The following is a 23,381-nucleotide window of genomic DNA, read 5'->3' as shown; positions in this document are numbered from 1 at the left end:
TGTATTTTTAGTAGAGACGGAGTTTCACCGTGTTGGTCGGGCTGGTCTTGAACTCCTGACCTCAGGTGATCCGCCCACCTCGGCCTCCCAAAGTCCTGGAATTACAGACATGAACCACTGTGCCCAGCTGATTCCTTCTTTATTTTTGTTTTTAGAGGCTTCTGGTTTTCTCTGATGGCAAATTCAATTAAGGGCATGTTTCTATCAATAACAGTATTATATTCATAGACAGTTTAAGACTTTGGATTCTGTGAGATCAAATTAGCAATAATGAATTTGATTTTTTTTTGTATTTTTCTCTTCCAAGTTTAGTGTGATACATGGCCTTTAATCTAGCAGAGCACCTGACTGGCCACCATATACTTGACCTAAGGTACATACTGGGACCCTGAGTGAGGACACACTCTGGGGCCCCGCGGCTACGGCTGCTATTGCACTGCAGGGGGCTAGGGTCACATCGTTTCAGCTTTGTGTTGAAGTTCATGCTCAGACTCTTGATGCCGTCCCATCTGCTCTATTTACTCTGCCCCTCCTGTGGCTGGTGCCTCGTGGCCTGCTGTGTGTGAGCACTGAGCTGCACGGACAGGGAAGAGGCCATGCATGCAGCTGGTCCTCATGGCATTGCCTCCCAGCCCACTCTTCTGTTTGCTCCTCTCGATGCCTGGGGCCTGGCAGCGAAGTGCTGGCCCTTTCTCAGCAGTGATCCCGGAAACACCTGAGCCGTCTCCTCAGCATTGTTGAGATGGCCGTTAGCAAGACAGAAATGAATGGGCACGACCATGCTCCAGTAGCCTTCTCTTTACAAACACAGGTAGCCAGCTCATGGCTATATTTTTTTATTCCTTTGTAGACTATTGTCAATTTCTTTTGGACACAGGTTTCTTCATGATTAGAGTCAGGGGATGCATTTGGGGTGGAACCCCACAGAAGGGGTATGGTGGTCTTCTCATTGCTCCCTAAGGCAGTTTAGTTTTTGCTTTTACTAGTGACGTTAACATCGATCACTTGGTTAAGGTAGAGTTCGGGCATACATATATTTTAAATGTTATACTAGGGCAGCAATTGGGATGGACAGCGGAAGAACATCAGTCAAATCTCTAGAATTCCTGATAGCAGAGACGGGGGATGGAGTCTGAGCAGAGGTTGCTGCTGTGTGAGGGTGCAGGCTGAGGGCACAGAGCAGAGCAGGTCTTTGTTGGGGTTGCAGCATGGATAAAATAGACAAGGCTCCTGTCCAAAAGCAGCAGCTTATGTTCTTGTAGGAGCAATATGGCAGACACAAAGATGCAGACTGGGTTAGGTTTTAGAAAAACTTGACTTAAATCAGTAAATACAGTAACAGGGATGGAGGCCATAAGGCTCCAGAGCAATGCTGACGCCGTCAGTGTGTGCTCTGGAGGTGCCACCCGGGTGGCTGGTGGTCAGCCTGGGTGATGCGGCAGGCGGCCTGTGCTGGCTGAGGCCTGCTTCTTTCCTTTCGGAGCTCTGGGTTCACCCCGGCTTCCATGCTTGTAAAGGGCAGCGAGAGGAGATAGGGTCAAGGTCATTCAGCCTTAGGAGAGCTCCAGAACAATTTATGCTGCCCCCACCCTTCTGTGGTAAGGAAACGAAGGCTGCGGGAGTTTGCAGAACTCCCTGAGGCCCTGTAGCTGGCTATATTAGCCCATTAAATAAATTTTTCATAATCTGCTTGATTGCACGGAAAAGAACATGGAGAGAAAAAATTTCCAGAAATACCATAGGTAGATTTAGTAGTGTAAAAGGGATCTGAAAACATTCTAAATGCACAAGTAGGGACAGCACAAATAGAGAAGCTGACCGAGAGTTAAGTTCTCAGCCGCTCTTACCTTGACTCTTAACCAGGATCTCTGTGTTTTGGTATTTTATGTATGTATGTTATGTATGTATGTATGTATGTATGTATGTATCTAGTAATTCATACTCTGTATCCAGCAAGGTATTCAGAGGACCTACGATGAAAAGGGTCTAAACACTAACTCTGTTATCTAATGCCAGATGGAGGAAATAGCAGATAGTCTGACCAACAAAATTGTTTGCTGTCCTGGCGAAGTTGAGTTCTGAGAGTCTTAGCTGCCAGGAAAACCAGGAAAGATCCTGAAAGAACCAGTGTGTCTGCAAGACAGTCTTTTTCTGATTCAAAAAAAAAAAAATTTCCTTATTTTTGAGACGTAGTCTCTATTGCCCAGGCTGGAGTACAGTGACGCCATCTCGGCTCATTGCAAGCTCCACCTCCCGGGTTCACGCCATTCCCTGCCTCAGCCTCCTGAGTAGCTGGGACTACAGGCGCCCGCCACTTCACCCGGCTAATTTTTTTGTTTTTGTATTTTTAGTAGAGACGGGGTTTCACCACGTTGGCCAGGATGATCTGGATCTCCTGACCTCGTGATCCGCCCGCCTCGTGATCTGCCCACCTCGTGATCCGCCCGCCTCGGCCTCCCAAAGTGCTGGGATTACAAAATTGTAAAAGGAACCAATAGCCAGGGGCTGAGGTAGGGAAGACTGGGGAGTTGTTGTCTAAGGGGAACAGTTTCAGTTTGGGAAGATGAAAGGAGTTCTGTGGATAGATGATGGTCATGGTTGCACAGCAATGTGAATGTGCTTAATGCCACTGAACTGTACACTTAAAAATGGCTTAAATGGTAAATTTTATGTGTATTTTACCTCAATTTAAAACATAGAAAGAAATGAAAATAAAAGGAACATAAAACATAGATACTTAAGGCAAAAAACATCGTATATAATTTTTTTGAGACAAAAATGGGAGGAGGGGACCTTCTTCATATTTGCTGTTTCTTGCATCCAGCCCTGATTAAAACTCAGTAAGACCAGGCCGGGTGCAGTGGCTCACGCCTGTAATCCCAGCACTTTGGGAGGCCGAGGCGGGTAGATCACCCGAGGTCAGGAGTTTGAGACCAGCCTGGCCAACATAGTGAAACCCTGTCTCTACTAAAAATACAAAAATTAGCCAGGTGGGGTGGCGGGCACCTGTAGTCCCAGCTACTTGGGAGGCTGAGGCAGGAGAATCACTTGAACCCAGAAGGCGAGTTTGCAGTGAGCTGAGATCATGCCACTGCACTCCAGCCTGGACCACAGAGCAAGACTCCATCTCAAACAAAACAAAACAAAACAATAAAAAAAAACCTCAGTAAGACCATTGTATTTAAGATTTGTAGCAGTCAATCAATTGCAAAGGATGTGATTTTTGTCATTGCAAATATTGATGGTTTAATTAAATGAAACTTTCACGTCACTCTTTTATGTATCTCATCAAATATAAATACTATAGAAATGTAACATTCACTGTTTGTTCACCTTGAAATTGCATTTACATCCTACTTTTGCCACATTAATTTGACCATGATGTATATAAGCTCTCTGTGCCTCAGTTTCCCCTTCTCTAAATTGGGATAATTATTATTCCTGTCTCAGAATTTCTGTAACAGTAGATGAGTTAAAGTGTGTGAGGTGCTTAGACCAATGCCTTGGCACCTAGTGAGCACATAAACTTTCCGCTTTGGGCTCCAACTGAAAATATATCTCAATGAGCTATCCAGAACCTCCCCTACTTAGTTTGTGTTCCCATGGATGAATATTAATTAATGCAAGAATGACGTAGTGCTCAGCACCAACTCTAACCCTGGGTTTTGTTAACTCAGATGTTAAGCACTGAGCAGACTTCGCAGGTGGGAACGGAAAGAGCTTTGTTAAGCATGTCATGGTTCTCTGAACCTCTTTTGAATTATTTGCCAGAGATCACGTAGTAATCTATCATCAGAAGTTATTTTTAGTGATCAGCTGGCAACCTGATTAGGTCATCCTTCAAGTTTATTGAATGCGAAGAACTGGGAACCGTTAGACTTCAGAAAGGTTTATGACTAAGTCATTATAGTTAGCCCTTCACTTTTTCACACCCAGACACACTCCTTGAGGTTGTGCCTCGTGCAGTGCTCCAGGGTGTTTGTGATTCAGGCAGTGCTGTTACTGAGAAGGGAAGGAGACTCCCATGTGGACCTGTTCCAGTTGAAGCTGAAGATTTGGAGATTGATTGTCCTTTAGCAGCCACTTCAGGGTGCACACATTTTGCTGTGGTTCTAGTGATGGTCCTACGCATTGCTTTTCTTGAGTCTGACTCCCGCTCACCTTGTGTTACCAACCCCATCTTCGGTTGTTTACCTGCTCCATGGACCTGCAGCTGCAGAGTGGCCGGGCAATGGTCTTTGCTTTTCATCTCGGGATTTGTCTTTCTTATTTATACCTAGAGTCTGCCTCCTGGGTATCCTGGCTTGAACAAAAAAATGAATGAATCCTGAAAATTGGTACTTAGCATGTACTTTCAGGGTTTAAATGCTTCACAAGAGTGAGGTTGTATCAAAAATCCCTGACCAGCTAGTTTTCAGTCTCCACAATTTAGTGTGCTATTTTTAATTACTCTAAAGTAAAACATTCTGATCATCCTGTTTTCATTTGTAATGGCATCGTCAAATGAAAGTAGAAAAGTAGAAAAACTGAATAAGAAATCACATGAGTCTTCTTAGCTCACATCATCCGGAATTTACCTAGAACCTCCCACTGGGCTTGTCCATATGAGGGGCGACCACTCAGTAATCACCAGCCTTTCATTTCTGCCCCTCACCAGGTACATGGTGCAGTGGCCGGGAGCACGCATCCTGCGGCGTCAGGAGCTGGATGCCTTCCTGGCTCAGGCGCTGTCCCCCAAACTCTACGAGCCTGATCAGCTCCAGGAGCTCAAGGTAATTTGTCAGCCTCATTGCATTGTCTTGGACAGTCTCGCTTTGGATTTTGGTGTAATACAGCTAACTTTCAACAGGCAGAATTGCTAATTCTTTAAACTAATTGCTTTAGTCCACTAAACTAATAATACTAATATGATAAGAACTTGATCAATTGTCTTCATGGCAAAAGGAATGTTCCTTTCTAGTTATGGATTTGCTATTCCCAGTTTGGAAATGATTAGTCCCACTTTGTCAGAGAATGGTTTCCCCTTGTTTACCATTGGATGTTTATTCTTATGTATCACATCGTGAAATAAACTTGCCTTTTATATTGTAGGGGGGATTCCAAACCCTGAGAGGGCTTGATCTTAAGAATTTTCTAACATCTAGCAAGGATTCTTTTTCTTATTTCATTTCACTGTTCCTAATTACAACCTTAGTTTTCTCTAAAAAATATTCTTTGCCCCTCCACTATTATAAAATCCCTCATAAAAACCACTTGAAGTCAACGATGTTACGTCATCATTTCTATCCCCTTTTAAGTCAACATTTAACATCATATTCCTTTTAATTTTGCTTTCTAGTCATTTCTTTTGTTCTTTGTTTTGACAATATTGATTTTGCTCCAAGTTGTCACCTAATTTTTCAGTGTGAATATCTTTTTCAGTATACTTTCATTAGTTACCTGGTTCACATGGTTGTAATTGCTTTCTAATTTCCATATTAAATTTTAGAAAGTTCAAGACTTTTCAAAGCTAGTTAAATTAGTAGATCAGCCTTTTCTTTTCAATGTATAGGGTTTCGTTTTTTTCTTTGCCATCAGTTCTTTTGTTTTATTTTGTTTTGTTTTATAGAGTTTGGTTTGTAATCAGTTAATCTCTTTCCACAAAATTGCCTTCACCTTTAGATCTTTTTGGCATTCTTTATGAAGGCATTCTTTCCATAGAGGGGAATTTTAGGCTCACTTAATAGATTTTCAGTATTCAATAGCTGTTGCTTAATAAATTTCTAGTTTTCCCTAAATTATCATGTTAAATTGAGTAATTTGATGTGAAGTGCCCCCCTCCTCAATTGTGTGGAGCCCACCTGAGACTTCTTATGACTTAGAAATAAGCTAAGTAAAAAAACCAAAACTTAGGAGAATTCACTTCAAATTGTATTCTTTACTTTGTAGATCAAGCTTTTCTGTTTGTTAGACAGAAATTATTATTTTTAATGTTTTTGAATTTACGTTTCTGTTTTCAATGTTTGGTCAGGTGTCCCCGTCAGGCAGTGTGGCTGGTGCTAAGTCAGGTCCTTTCCCGTGTCCTCACCTGGTTTGTCTCATCACCACCGTCTTCGTCACAGACTGTGCTTCAGGGGGTTGGAGATACTTTTGCTAGAGTGTGGTGCCATCCCTCTACCTCTACTCCTGTTTCTCTTATATAGATTATTACATCAGTATTGACATCCCAGTTCTGAAAATCAGACCGCCAGGTATCAGGTATGCCCACTAAGCCTTATTCACCATCAAGTTACTTTTACTCAAAGTTCATCTTATATCCCATATCCTTTTCATTTTTGGATCAACACATAGGATATAACTTTTGAAAAACAATCACACTCGAAGCTTTCATTTTGGTTCTTTTGAGATCTTAGTGCTTTCATGGTTTTCTCCTGGTTCTTCATCTAAAGCCAGACATTTGTAGAGATGTGCTCAGAAAGAAGTATGTATGTATAGTAAACTTCAGTCTGACTCATCGATCCTCTGGGTCTTGCTTGTCTGGAGGTCGACAGTTCCCTTTAATAAGAGCAGCCTACACCTGTAAGTGCTTCATTTTCATGATTAGTGTAAATTCTGAAAGAGCTATAAGGAAAAACAGCATTTGTTGGGGGGAAAGGCAGTTATTTGCTTTTTTGTTTTTTAAGATTGAAGATCCTCTCAGCTATCATCAGATTGAGAATTGATAGGAATGATCATTATTTAAATGCTACAAAAATTCCTATGCAGAGCTGAGGGTTCCAAAATTCAGTGATAGAAAATTAAATTATAAAATTGCATTTTCATTTAACCATTAAAATTTTTTGCAATATCAAAAGCAGCAACAGTGCTTTGTTGTAATACACCATTTCATGGTTTGTGATATAGTCAACTCTTGAATGTTAATTGGTGTGTCTGGGCCTGCTACCCAGTTTGTGGATTGCCCAGACCCTGTTTCTCTTCTCCCATTTATCGCCCACTCTGTGGTTGGCCATCAGAGGAGGAAAAGAGGAAGGAAAAACCCAGTGATGACAGTTAGGACTCTTGTTAGGTTTTTCTGATGGGAGGTTTGGTGGGAAAAGACATTGAAACCATTAGTTACAATGAATTTTTAAGAATTTCATCTCATCCATGCTTTCTTCGTCCGCCATGTCCATGAATAATTGAGAGTGTTCCATGTGGCTCCTTGAATACCTGTGACAGTAATTGATGACCCTCATTTTTCCTGTTATATTTTTTAAGCCCTTCTCCTAGGTTACCAGCATGAATGTAATTAAGGTAAAATTAGCACTGACCCTGTGTTTTGAGGAGGGTGGGTAAAGGATGAGAAGGAACTTTGTACCATTATAGTATTTGTCCAGTATCTTTCTCCCTTGCCTTGACATCCCTATAATTGCCTTAAATTCTTTTAACAGTTTCACATGCCAAGTGCAGAATATAAAAGATGGAAAATGAAGAGCTTTAAAGACAGTATTAGGGGCGTGCAACATGTCTGTGATACGTGTAAGAATTATTTTGCATATAGGTAAATATGACAAATTGAAGTAAGAGTCTGTTGCCCAGTAATCAGATGTTGGACGAAGTAACTTTACTGGAATTTGGTTCTTGAGCTAATTGGTCAGAGAGATTAACTTCCATATTTGTATTTCCTATAAAGTCAGAATTTTTTGTCTGTATTTCTCTAGTTGAGGAACTTTGGATGATGTTGAATATTTTATCTCAATTAATAGAATGAGGTTAGAATGTGAGTATTGCAACCATTTTTATAATCAAGCGTTCAGATTTGGGTTCTCCCAATTACCAGCTCTGTGACCTTGAACCCTCTGGGACCCGTCTGTACAAGGGAGTACTCTTTTCGAGGGGCCTGTGTTCTTTGTTGTTTAGAGATGGCAATGAGATAATGAAAAAGCAGCGCTTGATACATATTTCTTAAGTTCCCCATAAATATTAAATATTATTATTTATATAACATTTAGGGAAAGAAAAACACCACATAATGTAAGTTTAAAAAATTGTCAAAGGAAGCAAATTTACACTGCAATCAAGATTTTATTCAGATTGTTTATGCAAGCTCTTATTCTAAGAACTTTTCTCTGTTAGATTAATGCTAATTGAACTAATTATCTTGGAACTATAAATATCTTTTAAAAAATTCTTAAAAGTGTAATCCCTTAATGTTAAGGCCATTTAATACACACACACACACACACACACACACACACACACACACACACTCACACACACACTGTAGCCTTGCTATATTCTTCCTGTCAGCAAATGTGGAGATTAATAGTTTTAACTAGGGTGCTTCTGTGCCATATACATCTGCTGCTGTTTCTTAAGTTTGGCATGCAGATAGCCGTTTGCCAGATGAGTGGTTTTGAGTTACATTGGATGTGATCATCACCAGCCCGTTCCTAAGAAACACCTGCAGGGGCTGGACGTTGTGGCTCATGCCTGTAATCCCAGTACTTTGGAGGCCAAGGCAGGCAGATCACATGAGGCTACGAGTTTGAGACCAGCCTGGCCAACATGGTGAAAACCCAACTCTACTAATAAAGTACAAAAATTAGCCAGGCATGGTGGTGCACATCTTTAATCCCAGCTACTAGGGAGTGTGAGGCAGGAGACTCGCTTGAACCCAGGAGGCAGAGGTTGCAGTGAGCCAGGATTGCGCCATTGCACTCCAGCGTGGATGACAGAGTGAGACTCTGTTTCAAAACAACAACAACAACAACAACAACAACAACAACAACAAAAACCCGTTAGGGTGGTGCTGCATGTGCTTTCACAGAGGGTGTTGGTGGCATTTTATGTTTTGACAATTGGACATTTGGATAGCCAGGCAAACAACTTTATAGCAACATTTTCGCTCCCTAATCCTTGACCTGGATTCTCTGTTCTCTGGTGTAGGGCAGAGAGAGGGGCACAGAGGCCCCTGGGCTAGAAGCAGCGGAGTCCCACCTGACTGGAAGGGATTTGTGGCCATCATTTCTGCAGTGCAAGGGGCCAAGAGATGGGTGTCCTATTATTCATGGGCCACACCTCTGCTTGGCCGCTTTCCAGCAGGGTCGGCTCCCTCTTTCTGCCTTGAGAATTCTCCCTTTCTGCAGCTCAGAGGTGGGGGTGGCTGGGGTCTAAATGAATCAAGTACATTTTCTCCATTTTGTTCTAGTATGACCTCTGTTCCTCCACTTTGCACGTAAATATAAAAATGCATCTAATTCTATCGCCCCAGCCCTACCTGCTCCCAAGGGAACATTTTTTAGTTCATTTCCCAACAACTACATGGGAAAAGGAGGAGCTGGTGATGTACAATAGGATCCAGAAGTGTAAACACCTTTTATAAATTGGTGAACAGACCTCTCCAGGTTTTGGAAGGTTAACTGCATTGTGAACATTTAGAAAAAGGTTGGGAAACAGTGTTAGCTGATAATAGGGAATGTTAACACAAACAACAAAAACAGCAGATGATCGTAAGTTTATTAGCATTTGGCACCAGAATGACCTTTTTCTCTTTAATGAAAAGGCCCTTTAACTTGCCACATATAGGCATTGCTTAGATTGATCTCCCATAAACATTGCATTCTTGAAAAGCCACCAAAGTCGGAAGACAAAAGCCAGAGCAAAGCTAAAATGTTATCCTTTATCCTGGATAATCCACAAACTAGGTCTTTCACACACAGATGATCAAGAGTTGACTGTACTCATGTTAGTGTTTCTTACTCTGCTTATCAGACACTAGAAGCGTGGGCTCTACGTACAGAAGGTAGGCACCCAGCTCTCAACACTGAGGGAAGTAGTCTGTGCAAATTCTAGTAGTATGTATGGTTCAAGAACCATATTTTTGTTGTCTTCTTTGGTTTATAAGCTATCCGTTTCTCCAGAAGACATTTTGGCAGTCTTATTGATAAGTGGCAATTAAAAACATTGACATATAAAATAATGTAAACATAGAGTACAAATTTATTTTAGAATGTAATTATACCAAATATTTTTTAATGTAACTATTTGAAAATGCAGAATCTTAATAGAGTGTTCAGTTTTGGCACTCTTTCTGTTAATATGTTACCTGTGTGCAGATCTGAAATGTGAAGTGTTACTTCACAAAGAGATTGTGGAGCTCTGGACTCTGAGGAGACCACAGATCATTGCTCATTTTGTCACATGTCAGCCTTAAGTACAGTGTTACCCGACACTGCAGAACGCTTTATAAACTCAACCTGAAATACTTGAGTATGTTTATAAAATATTCTCTTAAATTCAAATGTGTTATATCACATAAGTATTTCTGTTCAAATGAGGCCAGTGTTAGGTCAATATAAGGTCTACTACTTAGTGGTGCTGTTTTGTTGAGGGATATTCTGTTAACTTTGGAGAGTTTTAGTAAGACATTGGAAGAATTTAATACTGTAGTACTCTTATTCCATAGAAATTACTCTTTTCAATTTAAAGATTGAGAACCTAGATCCCCGAGGAATTCAGCTATCAGCTCTCTTCATGAGTGGAGTAGACATGGCCTTGTTTGCAAATGATGCATGTGGACAGCCAATCCCCTGGGAACACTGTTGTCCTTGGATGTATTTTGATGGGAAGCTCTTCCAATCCAAACTCCTTAAAGCCAGCCGGGAAAAGACCCCGCTCATCGACCTCTGTGATGGTCAGGTATGCTGGGGGGCCGGGGGGCTGCCTTTGACTGCAATGAATAAAGCTCGTTGGCTAAATCTGTCATCTTTTGTACCATATTTATCATCCTGTGTTTCAAGATTCTGTTTTAGGTTGGGCCTGGTGCTGAGTGTCACTAAACATCACTTCAGTACCCAGGATGAGCCAAGCTCCTGATACAACATTGTTTCTCCTTATTTGTGGTAGTAATGTTCTAAAATTCACCTCGAATGCCAAATGAGTGAATGCTGAACCATTGCTCCTAGGGGAAATACAAGGCACTGGGTTCCTTCAAGGCTCTGGACACATATTTTTGTCAACCAATCTATATAATCTTATTGCATGTGCATTTTGGTTTAAAGACACCTTATATAGTATGGATTATTGACTCGTTATTATTGAACTCACAGTCAGTAGCTTCTGTAACATGTATTTTCTCTGTAAGGCACATTACAGCCTCCTTGTGCATTTGGGAACACCAGACAGCACTTCAGCATTATTTATTTATTTATTTATTTATTTATTTATTTATTTATGAGACGGAGTTTCGCTCTTGTGGCCCAGGCTGGAGTGCAGTGGTGCAGTCTCGATTCACTGCAGCCTCCACCTCCCAGGTTCAAGTGATTCTCCTGCTTCAGCCTCCCAAGTAGCTGGAGTTACAGGTGCCTGCCACCATGCTCAGCTAATTTTGGTATTTTTGGTAGAGACAGTGTTTTGCTGTGTTGGTCAGGCTGGTCTTGAACTCCTGACCTCAAGCAATTCACCCCCCCTTGGCCTCCCAAAGTGCTGGGATTACAGGCGTGAGCCACCGCACCCAGCCGGGGACCATTTTAAACAGTGAAATCACCAACAAAAAAGGACAGAAGTGTGAGACGCGTGGCACCTCACAAACTGTGAGAAGGGTGCTTGTGTTCGGTATGAGCTGAAACAAGAAGACAAGCGCTCTCCTGTCTGGCCTCAGCTGGGGCCGGCGCACCAGGGCAACAGGTTTTGCTGTGATCTGCACAAGTCTGCAGATGGCCAGAAAACTGCCATGAGTACTGATTTTTGTGGTTACAAATAAACATTGGCAAGTAGGCGAATTTGCAGATGTAGAATTCATGAATAAAGGGAACTAACTGTACAGCTGATAGATCTTATTTCTTTAGTGCTCATTTAAATTCAATTAAAACCCCCTGTGGATGGCATTTTCACATGCTGGTCCTTGACTTCCAGGCTGATCAGGCTGCCAAGGTAGAGAAGATGCGCCAGAGCGTCCTCGAGGGGCTCAGCTTCTCCCGGCAGAGCCACACGCTCCCTTTCCCGCCACCTCCTGCCCTGCCCTTCTACCCTGCCTCTGCATATCCCCGGCACTTTGGGCCTGTCCCACCCTCTCAGGGCAGGGGCAGAGGCTTTGCAGGTGAGTTGCTTGGGATGTGTTCCTGTGGGTAACAGATGCCAGATTCCTGTAAAGAACGTGCAGCCCTTATAGGCAAGCCCAACTGCTCTGTTGACCTTGTCACTGTTGGTCTTGGAGGTCCCGCAGCAGCAGTTCTTCAAGTCCGTGAGGAGCAAGTTTGATCCTGGAGATAGGGGAGAGGGACCTGCTGATGCGAATGCAAAGGCTGCATCGTAAAATCTGTCAGTCAAGCTGAAAACTCTGCTCACATTTTAAGATATATTTTTTTCTCATGTGTAAGGGAAAATAAGCCCACCCAGGTCAGAGAGAGCCATTTTCCAGGACTCATCTCCCAGGGCGCATCCTGAGCCCCATGCCAGTGCCCTGTTGAACGGCCTGCTGCAGGGAGGGTGGCCTTACAATGCTGGTCCCCAGGGACCATGGGCACAGGACAGTGAGGTGACAAGAGGGGCCAGGAGACCCCTCCATGGCAGCTGGAGGAGGCAGGGGCCACTCTGCCCGAATATCCAGCAGGGCCCTGAGTCCTGTCCCTTACACTTCTCCCCTCTCTCTCTACCCCGGGTCCCACAGGCGTCTGTGGCTTTGGAGGCCCCTATGGGGAAACGGTAGCAACAGGCCCTTACCGTGCCTTCCGTGTGGCGGCAGCATCGGGACACTGCGGAGCCTTCTCAGGCAGTGACAGCAGCAGGACTAGCAAGTCCCAGGGCGGTAATTATACCTACCCCTTCCCAGAGCTTCTGCCTGCCAGCACTTCCTTCGCTCCATCGTCTGGCGCCTTCCTTCCTCTACTGTCCTCATGAGCCCTTCCTCCAGCAGAACAGCCTTTCTTCTGGGTCCCCGCTCTGGCCCTCACTGACCGCTCCTCCTGAGACTCGCTGCCCTCAGGGCTCGGCAGCGGCTCTGCTGTGGCCAGTCTCTCCTTTCAGGGTAGACCACTGAGTGTCCACCTAGAACAGAACCTTTCTGTGCACCTGGGTAACCTGACCATCGCCTCGTGTTCATAGGATGAGCTGCTGACTAATAGTGGCGTTTCTTTCCCAAGCAGCCATCTTTTGGTAAAGATTATCATGCTTGTATAGAACATTCTAATGGTCGCAGAATTCCTGACATAAAAAGTCTGTCGCAGTTTGTTTCGCAGAAACATTTTTAAACAAAGATCTAATGTTGGGAATATAAACAAGGCAGTTTACTGTAGATTCCCAGTGCTTCTCTTTGCATTTGTATTCAGCTTGCAAAGGAGAAAAGGGTCTTAACATTTAGCCCAGGAAGCAGTATCCTGTGACGGGGCTATAATCAGAAGCCAGTCACCTGGGTCTTTGACCTCATCCCGCATTTTGGGACTGCAGATCTAAATCTGCCCAAGTCACGTAACAGGACTGACTGTTCAGATGTGATTTTGGAGTCGCATTGAGGATGGGCAAGCCTTTCTCTCTTGATTAACAATGTTTTTCCAACTCAGTTACATGGGATAGTTAGGGAGGCCAGCAAGGGAACTGTGCAGGAAGGTGACTCTTGCAGATTTGGCCGTGGGTCACCCCCTCTGTCTGCAGGTCGCCTCTCCTTTCCCTGGTGCAGCTGCATGCCTCTCTGCCTCCTCCGTCTGCAAACCGGCCTCCTGCAGGGTGCTACTCTGCTCTGTGACTGCTCCTTACGCAGCTCGCAGCCATGTTTCCTCTCTGCTTCTTGATTTGCTTCAGCTCCTTCTAGTGCCTTGAAACTGAGGCTGGCCTGTAGTTGGGATCAAAGATGGAGGGAGAGGGGAGATTGCACTATGGATAGTGTAGGGCAAGAAGTGAATTTTTAGACTGGAATGATAAAAGGAACCTGCTTCCTAATTTTCTTAAAATTGTGTCTGGAACTCAGATTTGCACTGCCTAGTATAGTAGCTGCTGGCCACTGCTCTGTTGAGCACTTCAGCTCTGGCTAGAATGTGTAAAATACATATCAGATTTTAAAACTTAAAATGGGAAGCAGACTAAAATAGCTCATCAATTTTTTTGTCTTGGGCTAGGCACAGTGGCTCATGCCTGTAATCCCAGCACTTTGGGAGGCCAAGGAGAGAGAATTGCTTGAGGCAGGAGTTCAATACCAGCTTGGGCAATATAGTGAGACCCCTGCCTCTACAAAAAATTTTAAAAATTAGCCAGGTGTGGTGGTGCACACCTGTAGTCCCAGCTACTCAGGAGGCTGAGGTGGGAGGATCGCTTGAGCTGGGAGGTAAGGCTGCAGTGAGCCATGATTGTGCCACTGCACTCCAGCCTGGGTGACAGAGCAAGACCCTGTCTCAAAAAAAAAAAAAATCTTGACTATATGTTGAAATAGTGTTATTTTTGATACACTGAGTTAAATACATTATTAAAACTTCTTTCCTCTGTTTCTTTGTACATTTTTCATGTGGCTACAAGAAAATATAAAGCTTGTTGTAGGTTTCTCTTGGACACTGCCGAATTGCCACAGCTAACACCAAGATGATAGCTTATTATTATCCATTTCCACTGTCAGAAAACAAGATGCTTGGGGGTCTGGTTGTATTTGCTTATTTTTTTGTTTTTAATCAGAAGTTTTGCTGCCAATTAGCAATTAGAGAATTTTCTTAGAAAGCTTATGGTTTGCAGTAATCAAAAGAAGTTAGTAAATTCTATTTGTGACTTTGCTTATGGAAATTCTAATTTAAAAATACAATAAGAAATACAGGCTATATTAATTGATTCTATGATGTTCAGTTAAGGTAGTAAACCTGGAAGTATTTGCCTAAAGAGAAAAACATTCTGAGTTTGCAGATTTCCATCTTGGTAATATAGAAGGCATGCCATACGCACCTGATGACAACACTTTATTGAGTCTGTTTCTCTCTGAAAAGGCTTGCACATTTGCGGTTGTAACCTAATTCAGTTGTCATGGGTTCTTCACAATAGTTTTAAGTCAAACAGTGTGCACATAGATACACTACAGAATAAAAAATTGTACAAAACAGGAGAAAGTAGCTTCATAGTAAATATAAACCAAAACTGAAAAGAAGTTTCTTGCTTTTATCTTTTTGCTATTCTTAATTCTGTGATTGTAAAGATTGTGTCTTTTCGTATATTTTTTTGTGCAGGAGTCCAACCTATACCTTCTCAGGGAGGCAAACTAGAAATAGCTGGCACTGTGGTTGGCCACTGGGCTGGGAGCAGGCGGGGCCGTGGGGCCGGGGCCTTTCCCCTGCAGGTGGTTTCTGTCGGAGGACCAGCTAGAGGGTAAGTTCTGGGCCACGAAAATGTCTTTTGTATAAATAACAGAAACAGCTTCTAACTTGCTTTTTTGACTTGGAAGTTTAGTAGGAACATTTTTATATCATTAGATACATTCTTTAATATCGTTTGTATTTATTTAATTATTTAGTTTTTATTTATTTAAGATGGGGTCTCACTGTCACCGAGGCTAGACTGCAGTGGCGCAATCACAGTTCAGTGTGGTCTTGACTTTCTGGGCTCCAGCAATCCTCCCACTTCAGCCTCCCGAGTAGCTGGGACCACAGTCATGTGCCACCATGTCTGGCTAATTTTTGTATTTTTGGTAAAGACGGTTTTGCCCTGTTGCCCAGGTTGGTCTTGAACTCATGAGCTCAACCAGTCCACCCGCCTCGGCCTCGCAAAGTGCTGAGATAACAGGTGTGAGCCACTGCACACAGCCTTTAACATCATTTATATGTTTGCATAGGATCCCATTTATAGTATTATGTAATTATTTAATTAACCATTATTAAATAATTAACTATGCAATTTTCAATTAACCAGGTGCCTTAACAATTTTTTTGAAGTAGCATTTTTAAAGTATTAGTTTTCAAATCAAATGCAGTGGATATGGGGGATGTAGCTCAGGGGTAGAGCATTTGACTGCAAATGTATTGGATATAAACCAAAAAAATAAGATTGTTTGGAATAAATCTTCCCTATAATCATACTTAACCTATTTATGCCTAGTGTTCCATTATTGGAACGCAAAGCATGTGGGAGTTATTTATGTCCTACTGCTCAAGGTCATCACCAAAGTCTGATTGCAAAAATTCAAAAAATGGCAACTTCCGGCATCAATGGGTTAATTCAGTGCTTCATAAAGTGTAAGACTGGATGGCTTCAAAATCATTTGAGACTATCTTAAATGTCTGTAACAGATTTAAGTGTTTACTGTTGTCCTTTTTAATTCATTCAGGCGTCCAAGAGGAGTTATTTCAACCCCAGTGATTAGAACATTTGGAAGAGGTGGAAGGTACTATGGCAGAGGTTACAAAAACCAGGCAGCAATTCAGGTAAGAAGACAACATGATGTTTGTGCCAGTTCAGTGCCCTCAGGGGTGTCTCCTGTCTGAGCTTGCACTTCTAGTGCCTGTGCTCAGACAGAAGGGCTGTGAGGGTAATGTTTTAGCTGTCAAGCATCTAACACAGTAACTGGCACACAGCTGCTCACCAGATGTCCATTTCCTAGAGCCCAGATCATTTTGCTGTTGAGTGCCTCTTCAGGTGGTCTCTCCCCTTTGCCATGACCCTGTGTCTCTGGTGGCTTCCCGCCTGGTGTGACACGATGGGCTGGGCTCACCTTGGGCATTGCCTGGCCCTGACGCAGCTGGAACAGCCACTTTTAGTTTCTTTTTTTTTTTTTGAGATGGAGTCTTGCTCTGTTGCCCAGGCTGGAGTGCAGTGGCCCAGTCTTTGCTCACTGCAACCTCCACGTCCTGGGTTCAAGCGATTCTCCTGCCTCAGCCTCCCAAGTAGCTGGGACTACAGGTGCGTGCCACCACACCTGACTAATTTTTGTATTTTTAGTAGAGTTGGAGTTTCACCATGTTGGCCAGGTTGGTCTCGAACTCCTGACCTCAGGTGATCTGCCTGCCTTGGCCTCCCAAAGTGCTGGGATTACAGGCGTGAGCCACCATGCCCAGCAGTCCTGCTATATTTTTATGTTTTGTATTACTTGTCTCAAGATTCAAAGAAAATGATGATAGCATTGATTGATGGAGAAGGTGTGTTAGTATTTCTGAAATTTTAGGGTTGGAAGCTAAAATAGAGGCTGTTGTAGGAGAGTATGTGGGGACCCTTGGTTTATGGAGGTCATTCCTTAGGCAAGGGTCACATCTCCATCTGGTTGAGTGAATGGATTTTGTCATCAACAAGGCAAATACCCTGGTTTTCAGAATAGGAGGCCTAGAAGATGCTGGAAGTTACCACCATCTTTGTTGGGAAGGGGATGCGATGACGAGAGCTGGAAGATTCCTGTTCTCGTCTGTAAAATGAACGTTTGAAGGTGAAAACCATCCATGTTTTCTTCAGCACCGAGTTAGTCTATGACAGTGGCTCTCAGCCCTGGTGATTGGCCTCCAAGGGACATTTGGAGACGCTGATTGTCACAACTTGGTGTGGGCACTGGCTTTTAATGAGTGAAGCCTAGGGATGCTGCTAAACACCCGATGGTGTATGGGACAGGCCCATCACCGAGAGGGAACAGAGCCACCGTATTACATGCTAAGGTTGAGCCTTGGTCTAATGATAGAAGCAATTCAAGATCTGTCTTCACTGCCTTCACAGAGAGCCTTGTCTTTCAGAAAATGTGCTGGATTAGTCTCAAGGACCACTTTTTTTTCAGAGAATTATTTTTAAATCTATTCAGAGGAGTGGGGAAGACCTATTCAGAAGAGCTATTTCACAAACACGTGGTAATTATCAGTGCAGATTTCTTGTTGAGGTTCCCTAGCAATGAGTATAGTTCCCCAGTAGAAATGGGGTATGTGCACTACTGCATGTCACAGGCAGATGTGGGAGACCTGTTTGTTTTGTGGCGGTGGGAACAGTCGCAGTTTTATAGAAGACTTATTGAGGGGCGTTTGTTACTTTAAACAATTTGGTGCCATTCAAAGGATTAGACAGATCTCCTGAAGGGGGAATTTTCCCTCATTTTCAGGATATTAACTACAGAGAGTTGAGGGAAGGGGCCATGGAGGGAACTGACTGAGACAGGTAGAGCGTCTACCGCCCAAAAGTCAAAGCAAAGACAGGGTTAGAGGGACCCAGCTGGGCATTTTCTGCTCTTGAATCTTCAGAGTGTCATTAGGCCAAAATTTGCATCCTCCCTCTCCTGTTTATCAGAAACCACCTTCTCATTTGTTGTCCTTCATTTTAAACAGGGCAGACCTCCTTACGCTGCTTCAGCAGAAGAAGTGGCCAAAGAACTTAAGTCAAAATCTGGGGAATCGAAGTCCTCTGCTATGTCTTCAGACGGGTCCCTGGCTGAAAATGGAGTGATGGCTGAGGAGAAACCGGCTCCCCAGATGAACGGGAGCACGGGTGACGCCAGGGCCCCCAGCCACTCTGAAAGTGCCTTGAATAATGACTCTAAAACGTGCAATACAAATCCTCATTTAAATGCACTAAGTACAGACAGCGCTTGCCGCAGAGAAGCTGCTCTGGAGGCAGCTGTCTTAAATAAAGAAGAGTAAACTTATTTTTTATAGAGGGTGAAGGATGCTGGAAGGGTAAGGATTTAGGAATATCTGGAGAGAAAGAGAGCCTGCAGTTATGTACATTTTGTCCTTTCCGTAAGAGAAAAATGAGGACTTTGGAAATTCAGATCCCTCTTTGATATCAGAGATTTAAACAACACATTTTTAGTTTTAACCAGTTGTAGTCAAAATGCTACAATAAAACAAAAAAGAGAAAGAAAATGAAGAGCATTTGACTCCCGCACTTAAAATGAAGTACACATAAAGTTTAAACTGGTTATGACAAAAGCCTCTAGTTGTGTTTCTTGAACTATAAAGAAAACAAATTTTGGCAGTCTTTAAGTATATATAGCTTAAAATATAATTTTTAGCATTTGGCACCATATGTATGCCATTATATTTGATTTTGCATTACTGTTTCACAATGAAGCTTTCTTTAAGGCTTTGATTTTATGATTATGAAAGAAATAAGGCACAACCACAGTTTTCTTTCTTAAATTTCATCACTGTTGATGTGGTTCTTTTGTGTTAAAAAAAAAAGTGCAACTATCAAAACTAAAAAATTATAGAGTAATATTGCCGTTCTGCTGATTTTAAATATACAATACATCATACATACTTTACAAGCAAGTTAAATGGAGATAAAGTTGAAATCTTAGAAGATGCAAATGACCTTTCAAAATCAACACAATGTGTTCTGAAACTTTCGTGACTAATACCATGCATCTGTGATCAATGAACTATGTGGTTTTGAATCGGATGTAGACCATTAGTACTACTACTTGAGCTAAACTTCTGCATGGTTCATAATTTTTAAAGTGTGTAGTTAATATGCATGTTATCGTCCTTTCTTCCATTCTTACCAGTATGTGCCCATTTGCAAAACAAAAATGCTAATAATCAGTAATAGTCCTATAAAAGATGTTAACTCTGTTTAGTCATTGACTGATCTTGCTCTAACCTTAAAATTTTGTGATTATTGACCTCTGTTGCATTTATTCTAAAGCCCCCCCAAAAATTATCTAGCCGTTTCGAATATCAACATTACCCTGGTGTATTCACTGCTGTATGCATTATTGTTCTTTGTTGCTGTTTTATGCCTTCATATTAGCAAATATGAAATTCTGTGGAAAAAAAACCCTTTGATCTTAAAAAAACAAAAAAAACCACCCCCCCCTTCTGTAGCAGGAAACAAATTGCTTGTTCTTGAGAACTTTCCCATCAAGAATTTAGTAGAAGCAGGTATACTTCTATCATTTTGATGTTTTTGTTAATGTTTCCAAACAATGTACTTTGAAATCAGAATCACTTCTTATCGTTTTCATATACTTCTGATGCTCTTCATCACATTAGTGATCAGAAATGAGGTGTAATTCCCCAACCCCTGCCCGCAAGAGCTAAGTAGGATCTTACTGTAAGTTGAAGGGAGTTTTGCCCTAACTCATGGATTGTGCAAGAATGAACTGCTGTTGGGTTTGATTGAGTGTCGATGGATTGTGGTGTGGTGTATCTGAAGGCTATTGAATGCAACTTACAATGCTTAATAAAAATCTTTATTCTTTTAGTATAAAGTATGGCGTGGCTTTTAAATTCACTTGTAAAAGCTAATTTTACCGAGGTTTAATTCAAATCGAAACGACGACTAAAAAGNTATCATTTTGATGTTTTGTTAATGTTTCCAAACAATGTACTTTGAAATCAGAATCACTTCTTATCGTTTTCATATACTTCTGATGCTCTTCATCACATTAGTGATCAGAAATGAGGTGTAATTCCCCAACCCCTGCCCGCAAGAGCTAAGTAGGATCTTACTGTAAGTTGAAGGGAGTTTTGCCCTAACTCATGGATTGTGCAAGAATGAACTGCTGTTGGGTTTGATTGAGTGTCGATGGATTGTGGTGTGGTGTATCTGAAGGCTATTGAATGCAACTTACAATGCTTAATAAAATCTTTATTCTTTTAGTATAAAGTATGGCGTGGCTTTTAAATTCACTTGTAAAAGCTAATTTTACCGAGGTTTAATTCAAATCGAAACGACGACTAAAAAGATGAGAAAACCAAAGTTTAAAAATATTTTACCTTTTCAAAGTAATTCCAGGTTTCCGGCTTAGAGGAACATTAATATATGATTAATTTGCTTGATAGCTAAATTTCAAGCAACCAAGGGGATTAAAAAAATTTCAGATAAAGCGGACTTACAGAAAAGGTTTTTTTAAGCCCCGAGGAAGCAATACATTTGACTCCACCACGTTTTAAAAGCTGGATGTTACAAGTATAGTCCGTTTTTCATGCTATCCTTTTGATTGAAGGCTCTTCTCTGCAGCCTGATATGAGGTCTCCGTACCCAGGTCCGCCGAACGCCTCGGGAAAGCGTCCCGTGCTGCCCCCTAGCGGCAGATGGTGGGCTAACGGCGCCGGAGGCGGCCAGCAGAGCCGCGGCGGTCCCGCTCAAGGGAGGGGCTGGCGCTCGCCCGGGGGCGCGTCTCCTTCCTGTGGAAGGGCGGGGCGGGGCCTTGCGTGGCGCTTCCCAGTCCGCCACCGCGCAGGCCCCGGTGCGCGCGCAGCTCGCGGGGCGGGGCCGTGTCGGTGAGGCCTACTCCCGGCGGCCGAGCCTGCGCCGTGAAGCCCGTTCTGTGTGTGAGGCCGGCGCCGGGCCCTGCAGAGACCCGTGTGTCCCGAGAGGGACTGAGCAGACCCCGGGAGCCCGAGTGCCAGCAAGGCCCGAGCCGAGCCAGTTTCTCCAACTAACACCCTGAGAGCTCTTCTGGTCCTGGCTGTTCAGACCTCAGACGAATTTACCCCTGCTTTTTATGGGGCAGGCTTTTATGGGGCGGGCTTTCAGAGTTTGAAGGAAGTGAAGCCAGTTATCACTCACTCCAGGGCCTCCTCCTACCCTGACTCGCCCGTCCCTGACGGTGGCCCGCTGTTTCGAGCCTGCGGCTGAGTCCCTCCGCGCCAGCCTTCCGGTGGCGGGCCACCCAGCCCATCTCTGTGCTGTGGGAAGATGGGGGCGCCCGGACGTCTCGGTCTTTCAAAAACACGATTCCACTGAGGACCCTGCCTGTGACGGGAGCAAGTCTAACCCACTCTGGATCGCACATGCCTGGCAGAGGGACAGCGTCGTGGAGGAACACGTTCCAGGCCCACCAGCTTCCACCACCCATTGCTAGGCAGTGCCTCTCCCACCATGACAACCATGCGCTTTTCTTCCCTCTCTCAAGGGGCAGGTCCACCCCACTTGAGAATAGCAAACTAACGGGGACAGCCCTCTGGCTTTAAGAGGGGAGAGGGACAGGCTTCTAAACAGCACAGTCTCAGCAGCAGGAGCGCGCGCATGTCAAGGGTCCCTCTCTGCTCCCTGACAAGCAGGTGCTCCTTCCTGCCGGTGGCTCTCGTCTCTTAGTTGCAATTGCTGTAGGTGAGAGAGCAGCACAGCTTGCTCCAGGTCACTCGCAGCAGGGACTGGGCTGCAATCCAACCCTTAGCTCCAGGTTGGGTCTGTCCACCCGCTCCTAAAGCCCCAGTAGGTGCAGGCTTGGGCATTAAGGAGAGAGGAAGGGAGAGGGTGCTGGGGCTCCAGCGACCCTGTGGCTGGAACAAGGAGGCCAAGGACACCCCTCCTTGCTGGAGCCATGCTGGCCACTGCTCCCACACCACCAGAATTGCAGAGGAAGGCCCAAGGGCCAGTGACTGTGGGTGGCGCTGGTGCGGGCTGGATTTGAACGGAGATGCTGATGTTTCACCTTCCTGGCAGCATGATATCCTGGGGCAAGTCGCATGCCCTCCCGCCTGGCCATTTATTCTTTTCCTTTTCAAAAATAGGTTTTACTTTTTGTTTTTTCTTGTTTCAAAAGCAGTATGTGTTTATTGTGGTAAGTTTAAAAAATACTGGCTAGATACACAAAAAGGAAAAGAAGTCCCCAGTAATTCCTCCATCCTGAGACACCTGTTTTTAACATTTAGTCTCTCTCCTTCTATGTAATATATAGATTTTTTTCTTATACAAAAAATAATCATGTTAATATTTTGTAACATTTTCCCCACTTAGCATCATTTGATGATTGCCTTTCCCTAACATACCATATCCTGTCATAGTCCCACAGACTCCACGGTGGGGCTGCACCGTAACATATTCAGTCTTTCCCCACCAGCATGGTTGGACATGTCCTTGTTCTGCAAGCACTTGGGGAGAGTCCATGTCAGGTCCAGCCCTAGGCCCCATGGGATAGAAGATGTCAAGGCCCCTGCCTTTCTGGCATTTACATTTGAGTAGGGGGACAACATACATGTGTACAAATAAGAATATTTCAAGCAAGAAAATGAGAAAAAGAAGATGGGGAGATGGGTGGCATGGGCAAATGATGCAGCCATGAGTGGAGGCTATCTGGGAATACACGTCTGGGCCAGGAGCAGCAATGGAGCACCCAGCCAAGGAGAATCCGTGGAGAGTGGAGAAGCCCATGGCCACCCTGAGGGCAGGGCTTGCTGTGTCCTCCAGTGCTGTGGTCTGTTGAAGGCTTTGGGGCAGGATGGGTTGTGCTTGGATGCCCAGTGGGCTCCAGGTATCCACACTACCCTGTAGGTGGGTCTTGCGAGGACCAGTGTCATTATTCCTGGTTAGCATTTCACCAGAAGGATCTCCCAGTGGGGAAGAATGAGGGAAGGGAGTCTTTTGGTGCTCCTGCTGATTTAGCCCTGAAATGCTGCTTGGTATGCGGGGTCCAGTAGCTGTCTGTACTAGCCTGGCTGCTGGGCACAGTCAAGGTACTGGTGTTTGCCAATTTGACAGGTTAAAAAATGGGTTTTTATTTGCATGACTTTGATTTCTTTTTTTTTTTTTTTTTTTTTTTT

General features: G+C 43.6%; 1 protein-coding gene across 3 annotated transcripts in view; it reads left to right on the top strand.

Moving 5' to 3' along the window:
• FAM120A (family with sequence similarity 120 member A) overlaps positions 1-20,101 on the top strand; it is a 120,153-nt gene extending 100,052 nt beyond the window's left edge. For 2 of the 3 annotated variants that reach the window (XM_017847073.1, XM_017847072.1), the window contains exons 12-18: positions 4,658-4,772; positions 10,450-10,659; positions 11,875-12,058; positions 12,629-12,766; positions 15,156-15,294; positions 16,250-16,346; positions 18,216-20,101. In XM_017847073.1, the coding sequence (XP_017702562.1) occupies positions 4,658-4,772; positions 10,450-10,659; positions 11,875-12,058; positions 12,629-12,766; positions 15,156-15,294; positions 16,250-16,346; positions 18,216-18,527 (1,195 nt within the window). In that variant the 3' untranslated portion in view covers positions 18,528-20,101. The remainder of the gene's footprint in view (positions 1-4,657; positions 4,773-10,449; positions 10,660-11,874; positions 12,059-12,628; positions 12,767-15,155; positions 15,295-16,249; positions 16,347-18,215) is intronic. The other variant, XM_017847074.1, reaches the window with a different exon arrangement.
• Positions 20,102-23,381: the final 3,280 nt, after the last annotated feature.

The sequence above is a fragment of the Rhinopithecus bieti genome, unplaced genomic scaffold, assembly GCF_001698545.2.
Source record: "Rhinopithecus bieti isolate Rb0 unplaced genomic scaffold, ASM169854v2 scaffold_29034, whole genome shotgun sequence".
Lineage (NCBI taxonomy): Eukaryota > Metazoa > Chordata > Mammalia > Primates > Cercopithecidae > Rhinopithecus > Rhinopithecus bieti.
This window is presented reverse-complemented; position numbering and strand designations above follow the sequence as displayed.